We start from the raw sequence: 25705 nt of genomic DNA on the forward strand, positions 1-25705 counted from the left end.
GGACACATAAGGCATCTTCACATCCAAAATGGCCAATCCTTGTTTTCATTGCATTCTGCCACTTGGGAACCACTTGGAAGACTCCAATACAAGTGATTGTTAAAGTCACCAAAATTAATTGTGTGTATATTTGCAGCTTACTATGTCTAACCAGCTATAAACTATCCAATTTGGTCCTAACTTAAATCCAGTTGTTACTAGAGTTGAGCGCGGTTCGCGGTTCGTGGTTCTCCAGTTCTAGGCTCGAGTGATTTTTGGGCTGTTCGAGATCGAACTAGAACTCGAGCTTTTTGCTAAAAGCTCGATAGTTCTAGATACGTTCGAGAACGGTTCTAGCAGTAAAAAGCAGGGCTTTTTACAGCTACAGTGTGCAGGAGCCATCGCTGGCAGCCTGCCACAAGCTGGTAACCAAGATAAACATCGGGTATCCAAGCAAAGCGCTTTGGTTAGTAACCCGATGTTTATCTTAGTTACGTGCAGGAAGCCCACACTTTCCCGCTCAGCTCGCTCCGCCCCCTCCTGCCCGCGGCATGTACACATACATACACACACACACACACACTCTCACCCCTCCCCCCCCCCCCGCTCGGCTTACCTGCGGTGATGAAGTCCCGCCATCCCGACCTCAGCGCTGTCACTGTCCTCCATGGCCGCCGCTTGTCACATCACCTCTCGCTTCCGACCCGAGACTGACTAGCGGTGACGTCACGGACCTCTCGCGAGACTTGCTGTGAAGGCGCCGGTCATTGACCTCAGTGACAGGGGCTGTCAGTGTGCTGGAGATCAGCGCAGGTAATGTACCTCACTGACAGCAGCACTTGTCACCCCCCTGCAGTGACCTGGGCTGACCCATTGATGTTAGCTCAGGTCACTGCACTGCTCTCCCAGCCAATGGGGAACATCCTGCTCTTCATTGACTGGGACAGTGTGGATCGTCATGGCAACCCCTTGGATTACACCAGACCTGGATTTGTAATAAATTGGTTAAAGAGGGAATGTTTTGGGGAGTGTTTTTTCAAATAAAAACGTGTTTGTCGTCTATTTTTTTTTTATTACTGACTGGGTTGGTGATGTCGGGTATCTGATAGACGCCTGACCTCACCAACCCCAGGGCTTGATGCCAGGTGACATTACACATCTGGTATTAACCCCATATATTACCCCGTTTGCCACCGCACCAGGGCGCGGGATGAGCTGGGGCGAAGCACCAGGATTGGCGCATCTAATGGATGCGCCACTTCTGGGGCGGCTGCGGCCTGCTATTTTTAGGCTGGGGAGAGTCCAATAACCATGGACCTCCCTAGTCTGAGAATATCAGGCCCCAGCTGTCTGCTTTACCTTGGCTGGTGATCCAATTTTGGGGGACCCCTACGTGTTTTTTTTTTAAATTATTTATTTAATTTAAAATAACAGCGTGGGGTGCCCTCAGTTTTGGATTACCAGCCAAGGTGAGGTTGCCAGCTGTGGTCTGCAGGCTGCAGCCGTCTGCTTTACCCTAGCTGGCTACAAAACTAGGGGGAACCCTACGTCATTTTTTTTTCATTTTTTTGGCTAAATACAAAGCTAAGCACCCTTAGTGCCACATGAAAGGTACCAAAGGGTGTTCCACTTTTTCTCCATTTTTTTCTCCACTTTTTCTCCACTTTTTCTCCACTTTTTCTCCATTTTTTTCTCCACTTATTCTCCACTTTTTCTCCTCTTATGCTCCACTTTTTCTCCACTTTTTCTCCACTTTTTTCTCCACTTTTTCTCCTCTTATGCTCCACTTTTTCTCCACTTTTTCTCCACTTTTTCTCCTCTTATGCTCCACTTTTTCTCCACTTTTTCTCCTCTTATGCTCCACTTTTTCTCCACTTTTTCTCCACTTTTTCTCCTCTTATGCTCCACTTTTTCTCCACTTTTTCTCCTCTTATGCTCCACTTTTTCTCCACTTTTTCTCCTCTTATGCTCCACTTTTTCTCCACTTTTTCTCCACTTTTTCTCCTCTTAATCTCCACTTTTTCTCCACTTTTTCTCCATTTTTTCTCCACTTTTTCTCCACTTTTTCTCCACTTTTTCTCCTCTTATGCTCCACTTTTTCTCCACTTTTTCTCCTCTTAATCTCCACTTTTTCTCCTCTTATGCTCCACTTTTTCTCCACTTTTTCTCCACTTTTTTCTCCACTTTTTCTCCTCTTATGCTCCACTTTTTCTCCACTTTTTTCTCCACTTTTTCTCCTCTTATGCTCCACTTTTTCTCCACTTTTTCTCCACTTTTTCTCCACTTTTTCTCCTCTTATGCTCCACTTTTTCTCCACTTTTTCTCCTCTTATGCTCCACTTTTTCTCCACTTTTTCTCCATTTTTTCTCCACTTTTTCTCCTCTTATGTTCCACTTTTTCTCCACTTTTTCTCCTCTTATGCTCCACTTTTTCTCCACTTTTTTCTCCACTTTTTTCTCCACTTTTTTCTCCACTTTTTTCTCCACTTTTTTCTCCACTTTTTCTCCTCTTATGCTCCACTTTTTCTCCACTTTTTCTCCACTTTTTCTCCTCTTATGCTCCACTTTTTCTCCACTTTTTCTCCTCTTATGCTCCACTTTTTCTCCACTTTTTCTCCTCTTAATCTCCACTTTTTCTCCACTTTTTCTCCACTTTTTCTCCACTTTTTCTCCTCTTATGCTCCACTTTTTCTCCACTTTTTCTCCTCTTATGCTCCATTTTTTCTCCTCTTAATCTCCACTTTTTCTCCACTTTTTCTCCACTTTTTCTCCACTTTCTCTCCTCTTATGCTCCACTTTTTCTCCACTTTTTCTCCTCTTAATCTCCACTTTTTCTCCTCTTATGCTCCACTTTTTCTCCACTTTTTCTCCACTTTTTCTCCACTTTTTTCTCCACTTTTTCTCCACTTTTTCTCCTCTTATGCTCCACTTTTTCTCCACTTTTTTCTCCACTTTTTCTCCTCTTATGCTCCACTTTTTCTCCACTTTTTCTCCACTTTTTCTCCACTTTTTCTCCTCTTATGCTCCACTTTTTCTCCACTTTTTTCTCCACTTTTTCTCCACTTTTTTCTCCACTTTTTCTCCACTTTTTTCTCCACTTTTTCTCCACTTTTTCTCCTCTTATGCTCCACTTTTTTTTCCACTTTTTCTCCTCTTAATCTCCACTTTTTCTCCTCTTATGCTCCACTTTTTCTCCACTTTTTCTCCTCTTATGCTCCACTTTTTCTCCACTTTTTCTCCTCTTAATCTCCACTTTTTCTCCACTTTTTCTCCACTTTTTCTCCTCTTATGCTCCACTTTTTCTCCACTTTTTCTCCACTTTTTCTCCACTTTTTTCTCCACTTTTTCTCCTCTTATGCTCCACTTTTTCTCCACTTTTTCTCCACTTTTTTCTCCACTTTTTCTCCTCTTATGCTCCACTTTTTCTCCACTTTTTTCTCCACTTTTTCTCCACTTTTTCTCCGTTCTTTTTCTATGGTCAGTCTACCCATTAGCTCTGCCATGCATACTGTAGCTCTACACCTACTGCACATGTTACTTTATGATTGACATCTCTTTCGTACCAGAGCTGTCTAAGCCTACTCTGACCCCATATTTGTCATTACTATATTGTCCTTGTACTGTATTATGACATTTGTATCATGTGTTTCATTTCTTGCTGTGTTGCAATTTTTTTGCTGCATCCCAATTGTACCTCTACATTGTTCGAGTTTATGTTATTGTTCTCTCACTCTTATGTGATACTGATTATTGTCATTTTTCATGATTACATGCAGATAGGTCCAATCTGACGAAGGCTCAGGCCGAAACGTCATTTGTAACTTGTTTTGGACAAAAACATATATGCTTATGAAAAAATTTTTTTCTTAATACGGACCAATAAAGAGTGATTTTGCATTACTATCCATTGTGACTTACTGACTTAGTCTGGGAGATATAGAGTGCCGAGGTTACTCACTAATTTTATCTATTATTACATCTGAGCACCTATATACCAGTGAGCAGAGCTTCCTCTACAGTAGTTCTCCTGATTAGGCATGCCCTTACCTCATGAGCAGGGCATTGCAGCTTTGGTAGCAACCATTATGACATGGACTCTGCTGCTGTGGACCCGGGGAGAGTGAGTGCAGATTCATTGCACCCACACTCCTCACATGAAGGGTCCGCACTCCTAGAAAATGGGGGATACGTTCCCTGAGTGTCTCCCCCCCATATTCTAGACGGTCCAGAGTCGTCGTGGGACCCCTTTATTTTTTTTCTTACAATAAATTGGTGAAAGAGGAAATGTTTTGGGGACTGTTTTTTCAAATAAATTTCTTTTGTCGATTTTTTGTTTTTGTTAGTACTGACAGTTTATGATGTTGGGTATCTAATAGACGCCATGACATCACAAACTGCTGGGCTTGATCTCAGGTGACTTTACAGCTAGTATCAACCCGATTTATTACCCCGTTTGCCACTGCACCAGGGCACGGGATGAGCTGGGGTGAAGCGCCAGGATTGGCGCATCTAGTGGATGCGCCACGTCTGGGGTGCCTGCGGCCTGCTATTTTTAGGCTGTGAAGGCCCAATAACTATGGACCTTCCCACCCTGAGAATACCAGACCACAGCTGTCCGCTTTACCTTGGCTGGTGATCCAATTTGGGGGGGACCCTACTTTTATTGTGTAATTATTAATATTTATAAAATAATTATAAAAAAGAGCCTGAGGGGACCTCCACATTGGATCCCCAACCACGGTAAAGCTGCCAGCTGTGGTTTTCAGGCTACAGCCGTCTGCTTTACCCTAGCTGGCTATCAAAAATGGGGGGACCCAACGTAATTTTTTTTTTTAACTATTTTTTAAATAGAAAAAATTAATGGGCTTCCCTGTATTTTGATTGACAACCAAGGTAACGGCAGGCAGATGGGGGTGGCAACCCATAGCTGTCTGTTTTATCTGCGCTGAGAATCAAAAATACCGCGGAGCGCTACGTCATTTTTTTAAAGATTTATTTTTACAGCACTGTGATGTCCAGCAATCAAAATACAGGGAAGCCCATTTTATTTTTAGTTATTTAAATAAATAATTAAAAAAAATATATATGGGCTCCCGCTGCATTTTTTGTATTGCTAGCTAAGGGTAATCCAAGCAGCTACTGGCTGCTAACCCCCACTGCTTGGTGTTACCTTCACTGGCAATGGAAAATCCAGGGAAGCATTTTTTATTTTTTTTGCCAAAAAACTACAAAAAAAGGACGTGAGCTTCGCCATATTTTTGTATGCTAGCCAGGTATAGCAGGCAGGTGCTGGAAGAGTTGGATACAGCGCCAGAAGATGGCGCTTCTATGAAAATGCCATTTTCTGAGGTGGCTGCAGACTGCAATTCGCAGCAGTGGGGCCCAGAAAGCTCAGGCCAACCGGTGGTGCGGATTCCAATCCCCAGCTGCCTAGTTGTACCTGGCTGGACACAAAAATGGGGCAAAGCCTACGTCATTTGTTTTCTAATTATTTCATGAAATTCATGAAATAATAAAAAAAGGGCTTCCCTTTATTTTTGGTTCCCAGACGGGTACAAATAGGCAACTGGGGGTTGGGGGCAGCCGTACCTGCCTGCTGTACCTGGCTAGCATACAAAAATATGGCGAAGCCCACATAATTTTTTCAGGGGGCAAAAAAATTCTGCATACAGTCCTGGATGGAGTATGCTGAGCCTTGTAGTTCTGCAGCTGCTGTCTGTCTGTATGGAGAAGAGCAGACAGCAGCTGCAGAACTACAAGGCTCAGCATACTCCATCCAGGACTGTATGCAGAAGTTTTTTGCCCACCAAAAAAATGACGTGGGCTTCGCCATATTTTTGTATGCTAGCCAGGTACAGCTGGCAGCCACGGGCTGCCTCCAACCCCCAGTTGCCTATTTGTACCCGGCTGGGAACCAAAAATATAGGGAAGCCCGTTTTTTTTAATTATTTCACTTATTTCATGAAATAATTAAAAAACAAATGACGTGGGCTTCGCCCTATTTTTGTGTCCAGCCGGGTACAACTAGGCAGCTGGGGATTGGAATACGCAGCACAGGTTAGCCCGAGGTTTGTGGGCGCCTCTGCTGCGGATTTCAGTCCGCAGCCGTCCCAGAAAATGGCGCTCTCATAGAAGCGCCATCATCTGGCGCTGTATCCAACTCTTCCAACAGCCCTGGAGCCGGGTGGCTTGTTGGGTAATCATGAGTTAATACTGGCTTTGTTTTACTAGCCAGTATTAAGCCAGAGATTCTTAATGTCAGGCACGTTTGACCCGGCCATTAAGAATCTCCAATAAAGGGTTAAAAAAAAGACACCACACAGAGGAAAAATACTTTAATAGAAATAAATACACAGACACATTAGAGACTCCATCTTTATTACCCCCTGTCAGCCCTCCACGACCCTGCTCTTCTGTCTTCTTTCTTTCTAGTGTAGTAGTAGTGACGATTGTAGTGAGGAAGGATGAGATTCACCAGCTCATCACTTGGGGCTGGGGAACCTCCATCCTCACTACAATGCTCACTACAATCGTGCAGCAGCGTGCAGCCTTCACTCCGTGAGTGATCACTGCTGGCTGCTAGCGGTAACGCTGACAGACGCGTTACCATAGCAACGGTGCTCTCGGAGCCGCGGTTAGCGGTGACGTCACCGCTAACTGCGTTGCTATGGCAACGGTGATCTCCGTTAATGACCGGCTGTGTCAGCCGGTCCCTAACGGAACGGGGAGTCGACCGTGTGCTAGAGCATGTCGCCGGTACACGGCGATACACATATGTGCACCGTGTACCGGAGAGATGCACTCGCAGGTCCTACATGACGTGTCATAGTCATGTGACCAGTCTGTAGCCAATGAGATAATAGCCACATGACTGGTCACATGGCTATTTTGACGTCACGATAGGTCCTGCATCTCTGCTGGCAGTGCAGGTCACCGGGAGGATTCAGCGATCATCGGATGGAATAGCGGCAGGAGACAGAGTGCAGAAGGGATCGCGAGGACCGGTAAGTGTTATGGCAATGTTTATTAACTGTTTGTGTACATTTATAATGCATTTTTATGTGTTTGTGATTGCCTCCCATTATAGCCTATACGTTCGAGTTCGGTTCGTCGAACGTTCGACGAACTGAACTCGAACGAGACCTCCGTTCGGCGAACCACCTCGAGCCGAACCGCGACCGGTTCGCTCATCTCTAGTTGTTACACATCCTGCATTGCAGGTAGTTTATATTATTGTGTAAGCCATGTTCATAGCTGTTGCTAATTGCAAGAATAAAGATATTTGCCTGTCCACATTGGTCTTACTTTTAAAAAGGGGCTTCCTACGGTTTACCAAAAGCAGCTGTCTTTCTGAGATTGTTTGTTTTTAATTCCTTCCCTATGCAGGATGTAATAGTACTTCCTCTGTCTGGTTCCCCTCTATGGGGCAAGCTCAAAAGCTGAGCCTGCACCATACCAGACACATACTGGCCAGCATTTGCCTATAACTAGAGTAACCTGAGCTTACTCCCATCACTGGTAAACTGATAGGTTAGCATTAGAGATGAGCAAACCTTTGGAAATCCGGTTCAGAGGGCAAAGTCGGACTTTAAATAGGGTTCGGTGTGTGACCCTGACTTAATCTGAACCTCAATGGAAGTCAGTAATTGAGTAGATCGTGTCTCCACCCACATGCTAGCAGCCATGATCTGCTGATCACTTCCAGAGGTGAGTGAGCGGAGATTTTCAATTTTTTTTTGTATGTGCACATTACATTTGATCACACTGATTTTACCCCAAATGTGAGTCATTCAAACACTGCAAGTGGCTTGCACAGGGCTGAGCATCACTCATACCCAAGCACAGCGATGCTCACTTGGATGGTTTGCACCTATAACTCAATCGACGTTCGAACCCGAACTTTGTTTTTGGTAGTCGGTTTCCGAACCCGAACTTCAAACCTCAAACCTCAGGTTCACTCATCTTTAATTAGCATGGCAGCCGGAGTCTTGCTGAAATCCTCTGTAACAGGATTCTTGGTCCTCTTAGGAAAGTCAGCCACCGGCTGAGCTCCATAGTAGAACCACAACTTTACTATATAATGCAATACTATGGTATTGCAGTATATTAAACTAGTGATTGAACAATTGCAGGTTCAAGATGCTCAGGGAAAATAAGAAATAGATTAAAAAATCTTAAAAATTTAAAAACTTTTCAAAAATGTGAAAAATATATATTGGAATCACACTACTTTTCTCTCCATTAAAAATAAATGTAATTACCTTCATTTGTAAAATTCTGATTAATCAAAATACAAGATTAAGGAATGCATTCAGTAAACTCCATAAAAAAAATATATCAATATGCCCAATTTCCATTGATTTGATCTATGGAACTCCACCAATCAAAATGTCATATCTTCTCCAAAATAGAAGCAATATAAATGTTAGCATGACATGCAAAAAAAAAACCCTAAAGCAGCTCAACAATGTAAGTATTCAAACATATTGGGTCTCAGAAAATGGCAAAACCATATTCTTTTTACTAGTTTACTCACGTGTTCACAAATTGAAAGCAGTACGCCCATGAAAACGTTTGTTGACTAAGCCTGTGTAAATATGTATGTAGTATACTGTAGGTATACAATTAAATAAAAAAACTATATAGATGTGGCATCGCTGTAATGGTACTGAGCTAGAGAATGGTATTGCAGGGTCATTTTTACAGCAGAAGAACCCTGTAAAAATGATCCAAAAAACAATTGCAGAATTGCTTTTTTCTGCAATTACACACCACTTGGGATTTTTTTTCCATTTTCCAGAACATTGAATGATAAAATGAATGGTGTCATCAAAACTAAAACTACGTCTAAAAAAAGACAAGCCCTCATACAGGAAAATAAAAAGGTATGGTTCTTCGAAGAACAGAAGGTTAAACTGAAAGTGCAAAAATAGAAAATTGTATGGTCAAGAAGTGGTTAAACTGCATAGCCAATAATATTTGTATAGTGAATTTACTGTATGATGTGATGTGTGTTTTTTAGCAACTTTGTTGTCTGTCAAGCACAATATGTAATATCCATATTTGTGTATTATTTATTGTTCCCCATAATTTATGGAAAAGGTATAAAATAATCTTTCTTTTGATTTATTAGTTTCAATAATTTATATTCGTTATTTAGATTACAGGTCTTTCTGAGCTCATAGCTGATCCTCGATTCAAGACTAACAAACTCAGAGTGCAGCACAGGAAAGAACTTCTTCAAGCTTTGACAGCACAGTACGTGGACTTAACTATTTTTATATTTATTAATAGTTGTCATAGATATTTCTTTACTGTTAGGATATGTGCGCACACTGCAGATTAGGTGCAGAAATTTTCTGTACCAAAAAATGCACCTTGTGCATGTTTTTGGTATGTTTTCGGTGCATTTTTTATGTGTTTTTGTTGCATTTTTTGGTCTTGCATTTTTTGTTAAGTCAATGCCTTGAAAGGCTAAAAACTGCAGGAAAAAATGCACCAACAATTGACGTTGTTACACCTCGTGGCTCTCCTGTGGCAAGGAATGAGACAGTCTCCTTGCCTGCCACGAGCACTCCTGCTCCGCAGCGCCGAAGGTCTGCCAGACTGCGCAGAGTGCAGGAGAAACCTCCTCAGAGAGGCAGCACAAGGGTGACACCTAGTGGTACTCCTGTTGCAAGAAATGAGGCGGTCTCCCATTCCTTGCCTGCCACAGCTCCTCCTGCTCAGCAGCCTCAAAGGTCTGTGAGGTTGCGCAATGTGCAGAGATTTGCTGCTCAGGGAAGCAGTGAGACTCCCATTATCTCTACACATTGTGAGACCGAGGATCCCGCCTCTATTTCCCAGAGGCAGGAGGGTGAGCATGTGCTATGCTTGGTGGATCCTGATTCGCCCACTGACGTCACACGGCTTGATGACAAGGCTGGTGACGTGGTGAATCCTGACTGGCCAGGCTGGGATGTCGTGGATCCTGATTGGGTCAAGTCCGTCATCTCCGCCTCGCGCCCGCCCTTGGCTGGAGCTACACCTCCTTAAAAGCTCCTCCTGCCATCATGGCGGCGCGCGACTGTCCTTCTATGTTTGGATGTCTGGCAGCGTGCTGCCACGCCACTGCTCAGGCATTATCTTCTTCTGTGGGCTTGGCCCTTGCTGCTTAGGCAGCACCTGGTTTGCAGGCCGTGTCCCTGCCTTGCTGCTCCGGCAGTAGCTCCTTCTACAGGCCGTGTTCCTGTCCCAGGTGAGCTCCTCGAGTCTCCACTGGACTCACCTGGTTATTGAAAGCACACGTGCGTGGGCACCTCTGTGCTACCCTCGTGCCATATTCTCGTGACTTCCACTGGCACACGTGCGTGGGCACCTCTGTGCTTCCCCATGCAACAGGTACACCGAGCCGTGTGATCCCTGCCATACAACCCACACGGGTTAGGGCAGACCGGTGTACATAGATCGTCTGTGACATTCCAGACGATCGCTAGCAGCAACCCGCTCACTCTTCACCCACCATAGCAGCGGTCCCTTACACCGCACAGTGGACCTTGACCGGCGGAAGCTGTCCATTCCCCATCTTGGCACGCTTCCCCGGGTCCCCCTCGTAACATTACGGTCGCGCCAAAGGTCTGGCTATGGCTGAAGAGCAGCAGCAGTTGCTGCGTTATGTGCAGCAGTTGGAATCACGTTTGGCAGCAGTGGAGCAGTCTTCCTCCGACAAGACTGCTCTGACGACAGTCGCCACCCAGGCGGCTACCCAGGCTGTGCTATTGGGCGGAAGGTCTCCTCGCCTTGCGCTTCCAGAGCGCTTTAGCGGGGACAGCTCCGACTGCCGTGGGTTTATAAACCAAGTTACCACCTACTTAGAGCTGTCCGCGACTCTTTACGCTACCGAGAAGGCGAAGGTAGCCTTCGTCCAGTCCCTGCTCATAGGGAGAGCGCTGAAGTGGTCCACGCCGTTGGGGGAGTGCGGAGATCGGGTGGTGAATAACTTAGCATCTTATCTTGGGGCCATGAGAATGGTGTTCCTCGGGCCTCAAGTCACCCACGACTCCGCGCTGCGCCTCCTACGACTTCGGCAAGGGTCCGCTTCAGTCGGGGACTTTGCCGTACACTTTAGGACACTTGCCGCAGAGCTGGACTGGCCCGATAAGGTCCTTGTCCCTGTGTTCTGGGAGGGCCTGGCAGGGTTCGTCAAAGACGCACTGGCCACGCGTGAGGTGCCTGCTACTTTAGAGTCCTTGATTGTGGTTGCCTCTCGCATAGACATCCGCCAGGCGGAGCGGAGGCTCGAGGTCTCTTCAGCACCCACGTCCTCACGGCCTAAAAAGCGTCTGGCTCCCGTATTCCACCAGACAGGTCTCCCAGCCAGCTCTGTAGGCGACTCCGTGGAGTCAATGGAGGTGTCCAAAGCGGTCTCCTCTACCCCAGGTTCTCGGTCTGGTGTCATCTGCTTTTCCTGTGGGCAGAGGGGACACATAGCTACCCGATGTCCCAAACCGTCGGGAAAAGACAGCGTCTAGTTTCCATCAGAGGGGGGTTACTAGACGCTGCTTCTCACTCTAGGTTGACTATCAGCGCCCAGTTGCAGTTTGGCACTACTCTCTTCTCTGCTCTGGCCTGCCTGGACTCAGGCGCTGATGGCAATTTCATTTCGACCTCCCTGGCAACCCGATACTCAGTTCCCCTGGTTCTCTTACCCAAGCCACTCAGGGTTCGGGTAGTCAACTGGTCCCTACTAGTCGATCCCATCACCCAGATCACCATCCCTCTCAGGATGGAAGTACCACCAGGACACCATGAGCAGGTGTCCTTCCTGGTGCTTCCAGGGGGGACGGATGAGATCCTACTGGGCCTCCCCTGGTTGAGACAGCATGCTCCTATACTCAACTGGGCAACAGGGGAGATCTCATCATGGGCAGGATCCTGTAGGGAGCACCTCGTGACTACCGAACCACCCGCTACCATTAGGTCGGTTGGGTCCTCAGGGAATACAGGGGAGCCAGGTTTACCGACACCTTATGAGGCCTACAGGGATGTCTTCTCCAAGAGGGCCGCAGATACCCTTCCTCCCCACCGGCCATACGATTGCCGAATAGACCTGAAGCCAGGCTCTGAGCCCCCTAGGGGCAGAGTGTAATAATAATAATAATAATAATAATCTTTATTTCTATAGCGCCAACATATTCCGTAGCGCTTTACAATTCAGGAGGATCATATACAAACAAGTAACAGTTATAGAAATACGTAGAAAGTGTATCCCCTCTCTGCTCCAGAGACGGAGGCTATGTCCAAATATATTCAGGACAGCCTGGCAAAAGGGTTCATTCGCAAGTCTATTTCACCGGCCGGTGCGGGGTTCTTCTTCGTGCAAAAGAAGGAAGGGGATCTACGCCCCTGTATCGATTACAGGGGATTAAATGCAATCACGATCAAAAACAAATACCCTTTGCCCCTCATTACGGAGTTATTTGATCGATTCCGCGGGGCAAAGATCTTCACGAAGCTGGATCTACGCGGGGCGTATAATCTAGTGCGAGTCCGAGAGGGCGATGAGTGGAAGACCGCCTTCAACACCAGGGACGGTCACTACGAGTATCTCGTAATGCCCTTCGGACTCTGCAATGCCCCCGCCGTATTTCAAGACTTTGTGAATGATGTTTTCCGGGATTTGTATCTTTCCGTGGTTGCATACCTGGATGATATCCTTATCTTCTCCCCCGATCTTGCCACCCATCGGAGGGATGTCATCCGAGTACTTAAGAGGCTCCGCACTCATTCGTTATATGCTAAGCTAGAAAAGTGCGTTTTTGAACGTGAATCCTTGCCATTCCTGGGGTATATCGTGTCCAGTCAGGGGTTAGCAATGGATCCGGGGAAGTTGGAGACAGTGATGAAATGGCCTGAGCCCCGCTCGCTGAAGGCGATCCAGCGATTCTTGGGGTTTATCAATTATTATCGCCAGTTCATTCCCAACTTCTCGACGGTGGCAGCACCCATCATTGCCCTTACCCGCAAGGGCGCTAATCCCAAAGCATGGACACGGGAAACGGTAGAGGCATTTCACACTCTCAAAACTTACTTCTCCAGAGCTCCCATCCTTCATCGTCCAGACATCTCCAAACCCTTTCTACTAGAGGTAGACGCCTCTTCGGTCGGTGCTGGTGCAGTCCTGTACCAGAAAGACGAACGAGGAAGGAAGCATCCTTGTTTCTTTTTCTCCAAGACCTTTTCTCCGGCCGAGAGGAACTACTCCATAGGGGATAGGGAGTTACTGGCGATGAAACTAGCATTCCAGGAATGGCGGCATCTCCTGGAGGGTGCGAAGCATCCATTTGAAGTATTTTCCGACCATAAAAATCTCACATACCTCCAGACAGCACAACGCCTGAACCCAAGGCAGGCCCGTTGGTCCTTGTTCTTCTCCCGGTTCCGCTTTATTATCCGCCACCTGGCCGGTGAGAAGAACGTACGGGCCGATGCCTTGTCACGTTGTATGGTTGTGTTGGAGGAGGACGAGGAGGAGCCTCGTCTTATACTACCCCCGGACAGCTTGAGGATGGTCACTCCCACTTCTTTGGACCAGGTGCAACCTGGCAAGACCCTCGTTCCCCCTGAACTACGGAATGAGGTGCTATCGTGGGCCCATGCCTCCAAGGTCGGGGGTCACTTTGGGGTCAAAAGGACCAGAGACCTTGTGACTAGGCACTATTGGTGGCCGAGACTACCCCAGGACATACAGGAGTATGTGGGAGCCTGTATGTCGTGTGCACGGAATAAGCCGTCCCGGCAGAGACCGGCAGGTCTTCTTCACCCACTGCCAGTGCCGGATCGTCCCTGGGAAGTGGTGGGAATGGACTTCCTGGGAGATCTGCCCAAGTCAGCAGGTCACAAGGTCGTATGGGTCATCACGGATCACTTCTCTAAAATGGTCCACTTGGTGCCTCTCCCACGACTCCCGACGTCACGTGCTCTCGCCACCTTATTCATTAGGCATGTATTTAGGCTGCATGGCATGCCTGACAAGGTGGTGAGCGACCGGGGTCCCCAGTTCGCGTCTCGCTTCTGGAGAGAGCTCTGTAAGCTCCTGCAGATAGAGCTGAACATCTCCTCCGCATACCATCCCGAAACCAATGGACTGGTAGAGAGGACCAATCAGACCTTGGTAACTTACCTCCGCCATTTTATCTCCGCGCACCACGACAACTGGGCTAACCTCCTTCCTTGGGCCAAATTTGCCATTAATAATTCGGTCCATGAATCCTCTGGTCAGACTCCGTTCCTGCTCAATAACGGACAACATCCCAGAATCCCGGTTCCGATGCCCATTACGTCACCCGATCCTAGAGTGGAGGATTGGGCGACCGAGGCCCGGGAGATCTGGGATAACACCCAAGAGGCCCTTAAGAGGGCTAAAGACCGGATGGTGACAACGGCTGATGAGCGCCGCCGCCCTGCACCATCCTTCGCCCCTGGTGACCTAGTGTGGCTGTCCTCTAAGAATGTTAACCTACGGGTACAGGCAGCCAAGTTCGCCCCTAGGTACCTGGGTCCGTTTAAAGTACTAGAGCAGGTGAACCCGGTGGCATACCGACTCCAGCTCCCTCCACGCTGGGCTATAGCCAACACCTTTCACGTGTCCCTCCTGAAACCCGTACGACTTAATAAGTTCTCGAGGTCCCTGACGCCTCAAACTGACTCCCTGCCCGACGACCCTGAGGTGGCGAAACTTGTGGAGACAAAAGTCATACGGGGCAGGAGGTACTACCTCGTGGAGTGGGTCGGCCGTGGTCCGGAGCATAGATCCTGGGAATTGGAGGATCATATCCACGCCCCGGGTTTGATAGCGGCCTTCGAGCATGGGCAGGGGGGGGGCCTAGACGGGGGGGTAATGTTACACCTCGTGGCTCTCCTGTGGCAAGGAATGAGACAGTCTCCTTGCCTGCCACGAGCACTCCTGCTCCGCAGTGCCGAAGGTCTGCCAGACTGCGCAGAGTGCAGGAGAAACCTCCTCAGAGAGGCAGCACAAGGGTGACACCTAGTGGTACTCCTGTTGCAAGAAATGAGGCGGTCTCCCATTCCTTGCCTGCCACAGCTCCTCCTGCTCAGCAGCCTCGAAGGTCTGTGAGGTTGCGCAATGTGCAGAGATTTGCTGCTCAGGGAAGCAGTGAGACTCCCATTATCTCTACACATTGTGAGACCGAGGATCCCGCCTCTATTTCCCAGAGGCAGGAGGGTGAGCATGTGCTATGCTTGGTGGATCCTGATTCGCCCATTGACGTCACACGGCTTGATGACAAGGCTGGTGACGTGGTGAATCCTGACTGGCCAGGCTGGGATGTCGTGGATCCTGATTGGGTCAAGTCCGTCATCTCCGCCTCGCGCCCGCCCTTGGCTGGAGCTACACCTCCTTAAAAGCTCCTCCTGCCATCATGGCGGCGCGCGACCGTCCTTCTATGTTTGGATGTCTGGCAGCGTGCTGCCACGCCACTGCTCAGGCATTATCTTCTTCTGTGGGCTTGGCCCTTGCTGCTTAGGCAGCACCTGGTTTGCAGGCCGTGTCCCTGCCTTGCTGCTCAGGCAGTAGCTCCTTCTACAGGCCGTGTTCCTGTCCCAGGTGAGCTCCTCGAGTCTCCACTGGACTCACCTGGTTATTGAAAGCACACGTGCGTGGGCACCTCTGTGCTACCCTCGTGCCATATTCTCGTGACTTCCACTGGCACACGTGCGTGGGCACCTCTGTGCTTCCCCATGCAACAGGTACACCGAGCCGTGTGATCCCTGCCATACAACCCACACGGGTTAGGGCAGACCGGTGTACATAGATCGTCTGTGACATTCCAGACGATCGCTAGCAGCAACCCGCTCACTCTTCACCCACCATAGCAGCGGTCCCTTACACCGCACAGTGGACCTTGACCGGCGGAAGCTGTCCATTCCCCATCTTGGCACGCTTCCCCGGGTCCCCCTCGTAACAGACGTGCTGTAGTTTTTTCCAAAACTGGAAGGAAAAAATAAGCAACGTGCGCACAGCACTCCAGGATTCTCATTGACTTTGCTGGGATAAGGATAAACATGCAGATGTGGGCAACAAGCTGCACAATAAACTGCATCAAATCAGTAACAAAAACTCAGCATCCGCATTCAACCTTAATGTTATGCAGTATATGTCAACAAAGTACTCACAGAGGAAGATTGCTATAAGATAGGACCACAAAGAACAGATAACATGGTTTTTATGTTGTCCAAATCTAAAACAAAACAACTGTGGCATATGTAATAACTTCATAATTTTTGATACTTGATAAACTGTATATACGTCTTTGTTTAGAATATCACATTGTCAACATGATTATGTCTAGTCAAGTGGATCCATGACACCAACCTGTCTTAGGGCTTATGCGCACGTTGCCGAATTTCATGCATTTACGCTGCGTATTGCACCGCAGCGTAAATGCATGCGACCTGCGTCCCCAGCACAATCTATGAAGATTGTGCATAATCCATGTGCATGTTGCGTTTGAGAACGTAGCGATTTGGATGACAAAATTTTGTTCCAAATCGCTGCGTTCTAAAAAGCAACATGTCACTTATTCCGTGCCCTTTGGATGCAGCTCCCGCTCTGTCTATGGGAGAGGCTGCATCCAGAGCGCATGAAATCGGCTTTTTTCTGCAGAAAATCTGCACTCATTATTATGCAGTGTTTCTGCAGCGATTTGACGCGCACATGTGCTGTCAAATCCCTGCAGAAATTTCTGCAGTGACACGACACAACGTGCGCACACAGCCTAAAGCCTGCTTTACACCTTACGATCCAGCATACGATATCGTATGCGATCGTAACCGCCCCCATCGTATGTGCGGCACGTTCAATTTGTTGAATGTGCCGCACAAACGATTGACCCCCGTCACACGTACTTACCCGTCCATACGACATCGCTGTGGGCGGCGAACGTCCACTTACTGGAGTGGGAGGGACGTTCGGCGTCACAGTGACGTCACGCGACAGCCGGCCAATAGAAGCGGAGGGGTGGAGCTGAGCGGGACGTAAACATCTCGCACACCTCCTTCCTTCCGCATTGCTGGCCAGGAGCCACAGGACGCAGGTAAGATCTGTTCATCGTTCCCGGGGTGTCACATACTGCGATGTGTGCTACCCCGGGTACGATGAACAATCTGATGTTCAATTCTAGAGAAATGAACGATGTGCATGCGATGAATGTTTTACCGTTCAATCGCAATCGCATGTACCTGTCACACACTGCAATGTACCTTACGATGCCGGATGTGCGTCACTTACGACGTGACCCCGCCGACACATTGTAAGATACATTGCAGTGTGTAAAGCGGGCTTTAGACAGGTCTTAAGCAGCACAGACAAAAGGTGTTGGTGCAGCATAATGGATATCACCCAACAAAGTTGTAGCAGAGCTGCTGTAGTAATGCTGGACTAGTGTTACAGAGCTGAACAGTGGAACTGAAGTATTGGAAACTTGTATTTAGCAGAACTGGGTAGCAGAATTAGAGTAATGGGGACTTTGATGCGGACACTGATATAGCAGAACTGGAGAAGTGTAGACTTGCATGTGGACACTGATATAGCAAAATTGGAGTAATGGATACTTGGATATGGACACTGATATAGCACAATTGGAGAAATGGAGACTAAAGGCTACTTTACACACTACGATATCGGTCCCGATATCGCTAGTGTTGGTACCCACCCCCATTTGTTGCGCGACACGGGCAAATCGCTGCCCGTGTCGCACAACAGCCGTCACACATACTTACCTGTCCGGCGACGTCGCTGTGACGGGCGAACCGCCTCCTTTCTAAGGGGGCGGTCCGTGCGGCGTCACAGCGACGTCACTGAAGCGTCACTGAACCGCCGCCCAATAGCAGCGGAGGGGCGGAGATGAGCGGGACGTAACATCCCGCCCACCTCCTTCCTTCCGCATAGCGGCCGGGAGGCAGGTAAGGGGAGCTTCCTCGTTCCTGCGGCGTCACACGCAGCGATGTGTGCTGCCGCAGGAACGAGGAACAACTTCGTTACTGCTGCAGTAACGATTTTTAAGAATGGACCCCCATGTCGCCGATTAGCGATTTTGCACGTTTTTGCAACGATGCAAAATCGCTTATCGGTGTCACACGCAACGGCATCGCTAATGCGGCCGGATGTGCGTCACAAATTCCGTGACCCCAACGACTCCGCATTAGCGATGTCGCAGCGTGTAAAGCCCGCTTTAGGGTACCGTCACACTTTAGCGATGCTCCAGCGATCCCACCACCACCAGCGATTTGACCTGGTCAGGATCGCTGGTGCGTCGCTACATGGTCGCTGGTGAGCTGTCAATCAGGCAGATCTCACCAGCGACTAGTGACCAGCCCCAGCGACTCGTGGAAGCGATGCTGCTCTTGGTAACTAAGGTAAATATCGGGTAACCATGCACTTGGTTACCCGATATTTACCTTGGTTACCAGCTCACACCGCTTAGCGCTAGCTTCCTGCACTCGTAGCTACGAGTGCAGGGAGCTAGCGCTAAGCGGTGTGCGCTGGTAACCAAGGTAAATTTACCCGAAGTGTACTCCGGCTACGTGTGCAGGGAGCAGGGATCCGGCACTGGCAGCCTGAGAGTGGCGGACGCTAGTAACCAAGGTGAATATCGGGTAACAAGCAAAGCACTTCGCTTGGTTACCCGATGTTTACCTTCGTTACAGCTTACCGCAGGCTGCCAGAAGCTGTCTCCCTGCTCCCTGCACATTCAGATCGTTGCTCTCTCGCTTTCACACACAGCGATGTGTGCTTCACAGCGGGAGAGCAACGTCCAAAAAATGAACCAGAGCAGTGTGTAACGAGCAGCGATTTCACAGCAGGGGCCAGATCGCTGCTCAGTGTCACACACAGCGAGATCGCTAATGAGGTCACTGGTGCGTCACAAAAAACGTGACTCAGCAGCGATCTCGCTAGCGATTTCGCTATGTGAAAAGTACCCCTTAGATGTGGACGCTGACAAAGCAGAACTGGAGAAGAGTAGACTTGGATGTAGTCACTGATATAGCAGATTTGGAGTAGTGGAGTCTTGAATGTGGACACTGATGTAGCGAAATGGCAGTAATGACAACTACCTGAATACTCAAGTGGTGATTTACTCCCTAAACCAGATTTAAGTTACCAAAACATCACCGCAATGAGCTGCGTTGCATGAGCAATCCAACCCACTGGTGAAATAATAGAGGCGGCTGTAAGAGAAGTGTGATGTAGCCATTAGGCGGGCTTTGCAGGTTGCGACATCACAAGCCGATGCTGCGTTGTCGCACACGATAGTCCCCGCCCCCGTCGCAGCAGCGATATCTTGTGATTCCTGGCGTAGCGAACATTTTCGCTACGCCAGCTTCACATGCACTTACTTGGCCTGCGACATCGCTGTGGCGGGCGTCCCGCCTCCTTCCTAAGGGGGCGGGTCGTACAACGTCCCAGCGACGTCACACGGCAGGCGGCCAATCAAAGCGGAGGGGCGGAGATGAGCAGGATGTAAACATCCCGCCCACCTTCTTCATTCCGTATAGCTGCTGGCGGCAGGTAAAGTGATGTTCCTCGCTCCTGCGGCTTCACACACAGCGATGTGTGCTGCTGCAGGAACGAGGAACAACATCGTACCTGTCGCGGCAGCGTAATTATGAAAAAGTCGGAGCCTACACCGATGATATGATAACGACGCTTTTGCGCTCGTTAATCGTATCATCTAGGATTTACACACTACGATGTCGAAAGTGACGCCGGAGATGTGCGTCACTTTCGATTTGACCCCACCGATATCGCACGTGCGATGTTGCAACTAGAGATGAGCGAACCGGTCCCGGTACGGCTCGAGGTCGGCTCGCCAAACGGGGGTCCCGTTCGAGTTCGGTTCGTCGAACGTTCGACGAACCAAACTCGAACGTATAGGCTAGAATGGGAGGCAATCACAAACACATAAAAATGCATTATAAATGTACACAAACAGTTAATAAACATTGCCATAACACTTACCGGTCCTCGCGATCCCTTCTGCACTCTGTCTCCTGCCGCTATTCCATCCGATGATCGCTGAATCCTCCCGGTGACCTGCACTGCCAGCAGAGATGCAGGACCTATCGTGACGTCAAAATAGCCATGTGACCAGTCACGTGGCTATTATCTCATTGGCTACAGACTGGTCACATGACTATGACACGTCATGTAGGACCTGCGAGTGCATCTCTCCGGTACACGGTGCACATATGTGTATCGCCGTGTACCGGCGACATGCTCTAGCACACGGTCGACTCCCCGTTCCGTTAGGGACCGGCTGACACAGCCGGTCATTAACGGAGATCACCGTTGCCATAGCAACGCAGTTAGCGGTGACGTCACCGCTAACCGCGGCTCCGAGAGCACCGTTGCTATGGTAACGCGTCTGTCAGCGTTACCGCTGTTACCGCTGACAGCCAGCAGTGATCACTCACGGAGTGAAGGCTGCACGCTGCTTCCCGATTGTAGTGAGGATTGTACTGAGGATGAGGTTCCCCAGCCCATGATGGGCTGGTGAACCTCATCCTCACTACAATCGTCACTACTACTACACTAGTGAGGATTGTAGTGAGGATGAGATGCCTCAGCCCATGATGGGCTGGGGAACCTCATCCTCACTACAATCGTCACTACTACTACACTAGAAAGAAAGAAGACAGAAAAGCAGGATCGTGGAGGGCTGACAGGGGGTAATAAAGATGGAGTCTCTAATGTGTCTGTGTATTTATTTCTATTAAAGTATTTTTTCTCTGTGTGGTGTTTTTTTTTAACCCCTTATTGGAGATTCTTAATGGCCGGGTCAAACGTGCCTGACATTAAGAATCTCTGGCTTAATACTGGCTAGTAAAACAAAGCCAGTATTAACTCATGATTACCCAACAAGCCACCCGGCTCCAGGGCTGTTGGAAGAGTTGGATACAGCGCCAGATGATGGCGCTTCTATGAGAGCGCCATTTTCTGGGACGGCTGCGGACTGAAATCCGCAGCAGAGGCGCCCAGAAACCTCGGGCTAACCTGTGCTGTGGATTCCAATCTCCAGTTGCCTAGTTGTACCCGGCTGGACACAAAAATGGGGCGAAGCCCACGTCATTTGTTTTTTAATTATTTCATGAAATAAGTGAAATAATTAAAAAAAACGGGCTTTCCTATATTTTTGGTTCCCAGTCGGGTACAAATAGGCAACTGGGGGTTGGAGGCAGCCCGTGGCTGCCTGCTGTACCTGGCTAGCATACAAAAATATGGCGAAGCCCACGTCATTTTTTTGGTGGGCAAAAAAATTCTGCATACAGTCCTGGATGGAGTATGCTGAGCCTTGTAGTTCTGCAGCTGCTGTCTGCTCTTCTCCATACAGACAGACAGCAGCTGCAGAACTACAAGGCTCAGCATACTCCATCCAGGACTGTATGCAGAAGTTTTTTGCCCCCTGAAAAAATTATGTGGGCTTCGCCATATTTTTGTATGCTAGCCAGGTACAGCAGGCAGGTACGGCTGCCCCCAACCCCCAGTTGCCTATTTGTACCCGGCTGGGAACCAAAAATAAAGGGAAGCCCTTTTTTTATTATTTCATGAATTTCATGAAATAATTAGAAAACAAATGACGTAGGCTTCGCCCCATTTTTGTGTCCAGCCAGGTACAACTAGGCAGCTGGGGATTGGAATCCGCAGCACAGGTTGGCCTGAGCTTTCTGGGCCCCACTGCTGCGAATTGCAGTCTGCAGCCGCCTCAGAAAATGGCATTTTCATAGAAGCGCCATATTCTGGCGCTGTATCCAACTCTTCCAGCACCTGCCTGCTATACCTGGCTAGCATACAAAAATATGGCTAAGCTCACGTCCTTTTTTTGTAGTTTTTTGGCAAAAAAAATAAAAAATGCTTCCCTGGATTTTCCATTGCCAGTGAAGGTAACACCAAGCAGTGGGGGTTAGCAGCCAGTAGCTGCTTGGATTACCCTTAGCTAGCAATACAAAAAATGCAGCGGGAGCCCATATATAATTTTTTTAATTATTTATTTAAATAACTAAAAATAAAATGGGCTTCCCTGTATTTTGATTGCTGGACATCACAGTGCTGTAAAAATAAATCTTTAAAAAAATGACGTAGCGCTCTGCGGTATTTTTGATTCTCAGCGCAGATAAAGCAGACAGCTATGGGTTGCCACCCCCATCTGCCTGCCGTTACCTTGGTTGGCAATCAAAATACAGGGAAGCCCATTAATTTTTTCTTTTTAAAAAATAGTTAAAAAAAAAAATGACGTTGGGTCCCCCCATTTTTGATAGCCAGCTAGGGTAAAGCAGACGGCTGTAGCCTGAAAACCACACCTGGAAGCTTTACCGTGGTTGGGGATCCAATGTGGAGGTCCCCTCAGGCTCTTTTTTATAATTATTGTATAAATATTAATAATTACACAATAAAAGTAGGGTCCCCCCCAAATTGGATCACCAGCCAAGGTAAAGCGGACAGCTGTGGTCTGGTATTCTCAGGGTGGGAAGGTCCATAGTTATTGGGCCTTCACAGCCTAAAAATAGCAGGCCGCAGGCACCCCAGACGTGGCGCATCCACTAGATGCGCCAATCCTGGCGCTTCACCCCAGCTCATCCCGTGCCCTGGTGCAGTGGCAAACGGGGTAATAAATCGGGTTGATACTAGCTGTAAAGTAACCTGAGATCAAGCCCAGCAGTTTGTGATGTCATGGCGTCTATTAGATACTCAACATCATAAACTGTCAGTACTAACAAAAAAAAAAAAATCGACAAAAGAAATTTATTTGAAAAAACAGTCCCCAAAACATTTCCTCTTTCACCAATTTATTGTAAGAAAAAAAATAAAAGGGTCCCACGACGACTCTGGACCGTCTAGAATATGGGGGGGGGAGACACTCAGGGAACGTATCCCCCATTTTCTAGGAGTGCGGACCCTTCATGTGAGGAGTGTGGGTGCAATGAATCTGCACTCACTCTTCTCGGGTCCACAGCAGCAGAGTCCATGTCGTAATGGTTGCTACCAAAGCTGCAATGCCCTGCTCATGAGGTAAGGGCATGCCTAATCAGGAGAACTACTGTAGAGGAAGCTCTGCTCACTGGTATATAGGTGCTCAGAGGTAATAATAGATAAAATTAGTGAGTAACCTCGGCACTCTAAATCTCCCAGACTAAGTCAGTAAGTCACAACGGATAGTAATGCAAAATCACTCTTTATTGGTCCGTATTAAGAAAAAAAAAATTTTCATAAGCATATATGTTTTTGTCCAAAACAAGTTACAAATGACGTTTCGGCCTGAGCCTTCGTCAGATTGGACTTATCTGCATGTAATCATGAAAAATGACAATAATCAGTATCACATAAGAGTGAGAGAACAATAACATAAACTCGAACAATGTAGAGGTACAATTGGGATGCAGCAAAAAAATTGCAACACAGCAAGAAATGAAACACATGATACAAATGTCATAATACAGTACAAGGACAATATAGTAATGACAAATATGGGGTCAGAGTAGACTTAGACAGCTCTGGTACGAAAGAGATGTCAATCATAAAGTAACATGTGCAGTAGGTGTAGAGCTACAGTGTGCATGGCAGAGCTAATGGGTAGACCGACCATAGAAAAAGAATGGAGAAAAAGTGGAGAAAAAGTGGAGAAAAAGTGGAGAATAAGTGGAGAAAAAGTGGAGAAAAAGTGGAGAAAAGGTGGAGAAAAAGTGGAGAATAAGTGGAGAATAACTGGAGAAAAAGTGGAGAAAAAATTGGAGAAAAAGTGGAGAAAAAGTGGAGAAAAAGTGGAGAATAACTGGAGAAAAAGTGGAGAATAACTGGAGAAAAAGTGGAGAAAAAATTGGAGAAAAAGTGGAGAAAAAGTGGAGAAAAAGTGGAGAAAAAGTGGAGAATAACTGGAGAAAAAAATGGAGAAAAAGTGGAGAAAAAGTGGAGAAAAAGTGGAGAAAAAAAATGGAGAAAAAGTGGAGAAAAAGTGGAGAAAAAGTGGAGAAAAAGTGGAGAAAAAAATGTAGAAAAAGTAGAGAAACAGTGGAGAAAAAAATGGAAAAAAAGTGGAGAAAAAGTGGAGAAAAAGTGGAGAAAAAAATGGAAAAAAAGTAGAGAAAAAGTGGAGAAAAAGTGGAGAAAAAGTGGAGAAAAAAGTGGAGAAAAAGTGGAGAAAAAGTGGAGAAAAAATGGAAAAAAAGTGGAGAAAAAGTGGAGAAAAAGTGGAGAAAAAATGGAGAAAAAGTGGAGCAAAAGTGGAGAAAAAGTGGAGAAAAAAATGGAAAAAAAGTGGAGAAAAAGTGGAGAAAAAGTGGAGAAAAAGTGGAGAAAAAAATGGAGAAAAAGTGGAGAAAAAGTGGAGAAAAAGTGGAGAAAAAGTTGGAAAAAATGGAGAAAAAAATGTAGAAAAAGTGGAGAAAAAGTGGAGAAAAAGTGGAGAAAAAGTGGAGATAAAGTGGAGAAAAAGTGGAGAAAAAAATGGAGAATAAAGTGGAGAAAAAGTGGAGAAAAAGTGGAGAAAAAGTTGGAAAAAATGGAGAAAAAAATGTAGAAAAAGTGGAGAAAAAGTGGAGAAAAAGTGGAGAAAAAGTGGAGAAAAAGTGGAGATAAAGTGGAGAAAAAGTGGAGAAAAAAATGGAGAATAAAGTGGAGAAAAAGTGGAGAAAAAGTGGAGAAAAAGTTGGAAAAAATGGAGAAAAAAATGTAGAAAAAGTGGAGAAAAAATGTAGAAAAAGTGGAGAAAAAATGGAGAAAAAGTGGAGAAAAAGTGGAGCACCCTTTGGTGCCTTTCATGTGGCACTAAGGGGTGCTTAGCTTTGTATTTAGCCAAAAAAATGAAAAAAAAAATGACGTAGGGTTCCCCCTAGTTTTGTAGCCAGCTAGGGTAAAGCAGACGGCTGCAGCCTGCAGACCACAGCTGGCAACCTCACCTTGGCTGGTAATCCAAAACTGAGGGCACCCCACGCTGTTATTTTAAATTAAATAAATAATTTAAAAAAAAACCACGTAGGGGTCCCCCAAAACTGGATCACCAGCCAAGGTAAAGCAGACAGCTGGGGCCTGATATTCTCAGACTAGGGAGGTCCATGGTTATTGGACTCTCCCCAGCCTAAAAATAGCAGGCCGCAGCCGCCCCAGAAGTGGCGCATCCATTAGATGCGCCAATCCTGGTGCTTCGCCCCAGCTCATCCCGCGCCCTGGTGCGGTGGCAAACGGGGTAATATATGGGGTTAATACCAGATGTGTAATGTCACCTGGCATCAAGCCCTGGGGTTGGTGAGGTCAGGCGTCTATCAGATACCCGACATCACCAACCCAGTCAGTAATAAAAAAAATAGACGACAAACACATTTTTATTTGAAAAAACACTCCCCAAAACATTCCCTCTTTAACCAATTTATTAGATTGAAAAACAAATCCAGGTCTGCTGTAATCCAAGGGGTTGCCATGACGATCCACACTGTCCCAGTCAATGAAGAGCAGGATGTTCCCCATTGGCTGGGAGAGCAGTGCAGTGACCTGAGCTAACATCAATGGGTCAGCCCAGGTCACTGCAGGGGGGTGACAAGTGCTGCTGTCAGCGAGGTACATTACCTGCGCTGATCTCCAGCACTGCCGACAGCCCCTGTCACTGAGTTCAATGACCGGCGCCTTCCCCTCAAGTATCGCGAGAGGTCCGTGACGTCACCGCTAGTCAGTCTCGGGTCGG

General features: G+C 47.4%; 1 protein-coding gene across 1 annotated transcript in view; it reads left to right on the plus strand.

Moving 5' to 3' along the window:
* The window catches only part of SUGCT (succinyl-CoA:glutarate-CoA transferase), a 1764969-nt gene that overhangs the window by 692537 nt on the left and 1046727 nt on the right, over positions 1–25705 (plus strand). Inside the window, exon 11 of the mRNA XM_075316596.1 lies at positions 9139–9236. Coding sequence (XP_075172711.1) covers positions 9139–9236 — 98 coding nt within the window. The remainder of the gene's footprint in view (positions 1–9138; positions 9237–25705) is intronic.

The sequence above is a fragment of the Anomaloglossus baeobatrachus genome, chromosome 6 (genome assembly GCF_048569485.1).
Source record: "Anomaloglossus baeobatrachus isolate aAnoBae1 chromosome 6, aAnoBae1.hap1, whole genome shotgun sequence".
Taxonomy (NCBI): domain Eukaryota; kingdom Metazoa; phylum Chordata; class Amphibia; order Anura; family Aromobatidae; genus Anomaloglossus; species Anomaloglossus baeobatrachus.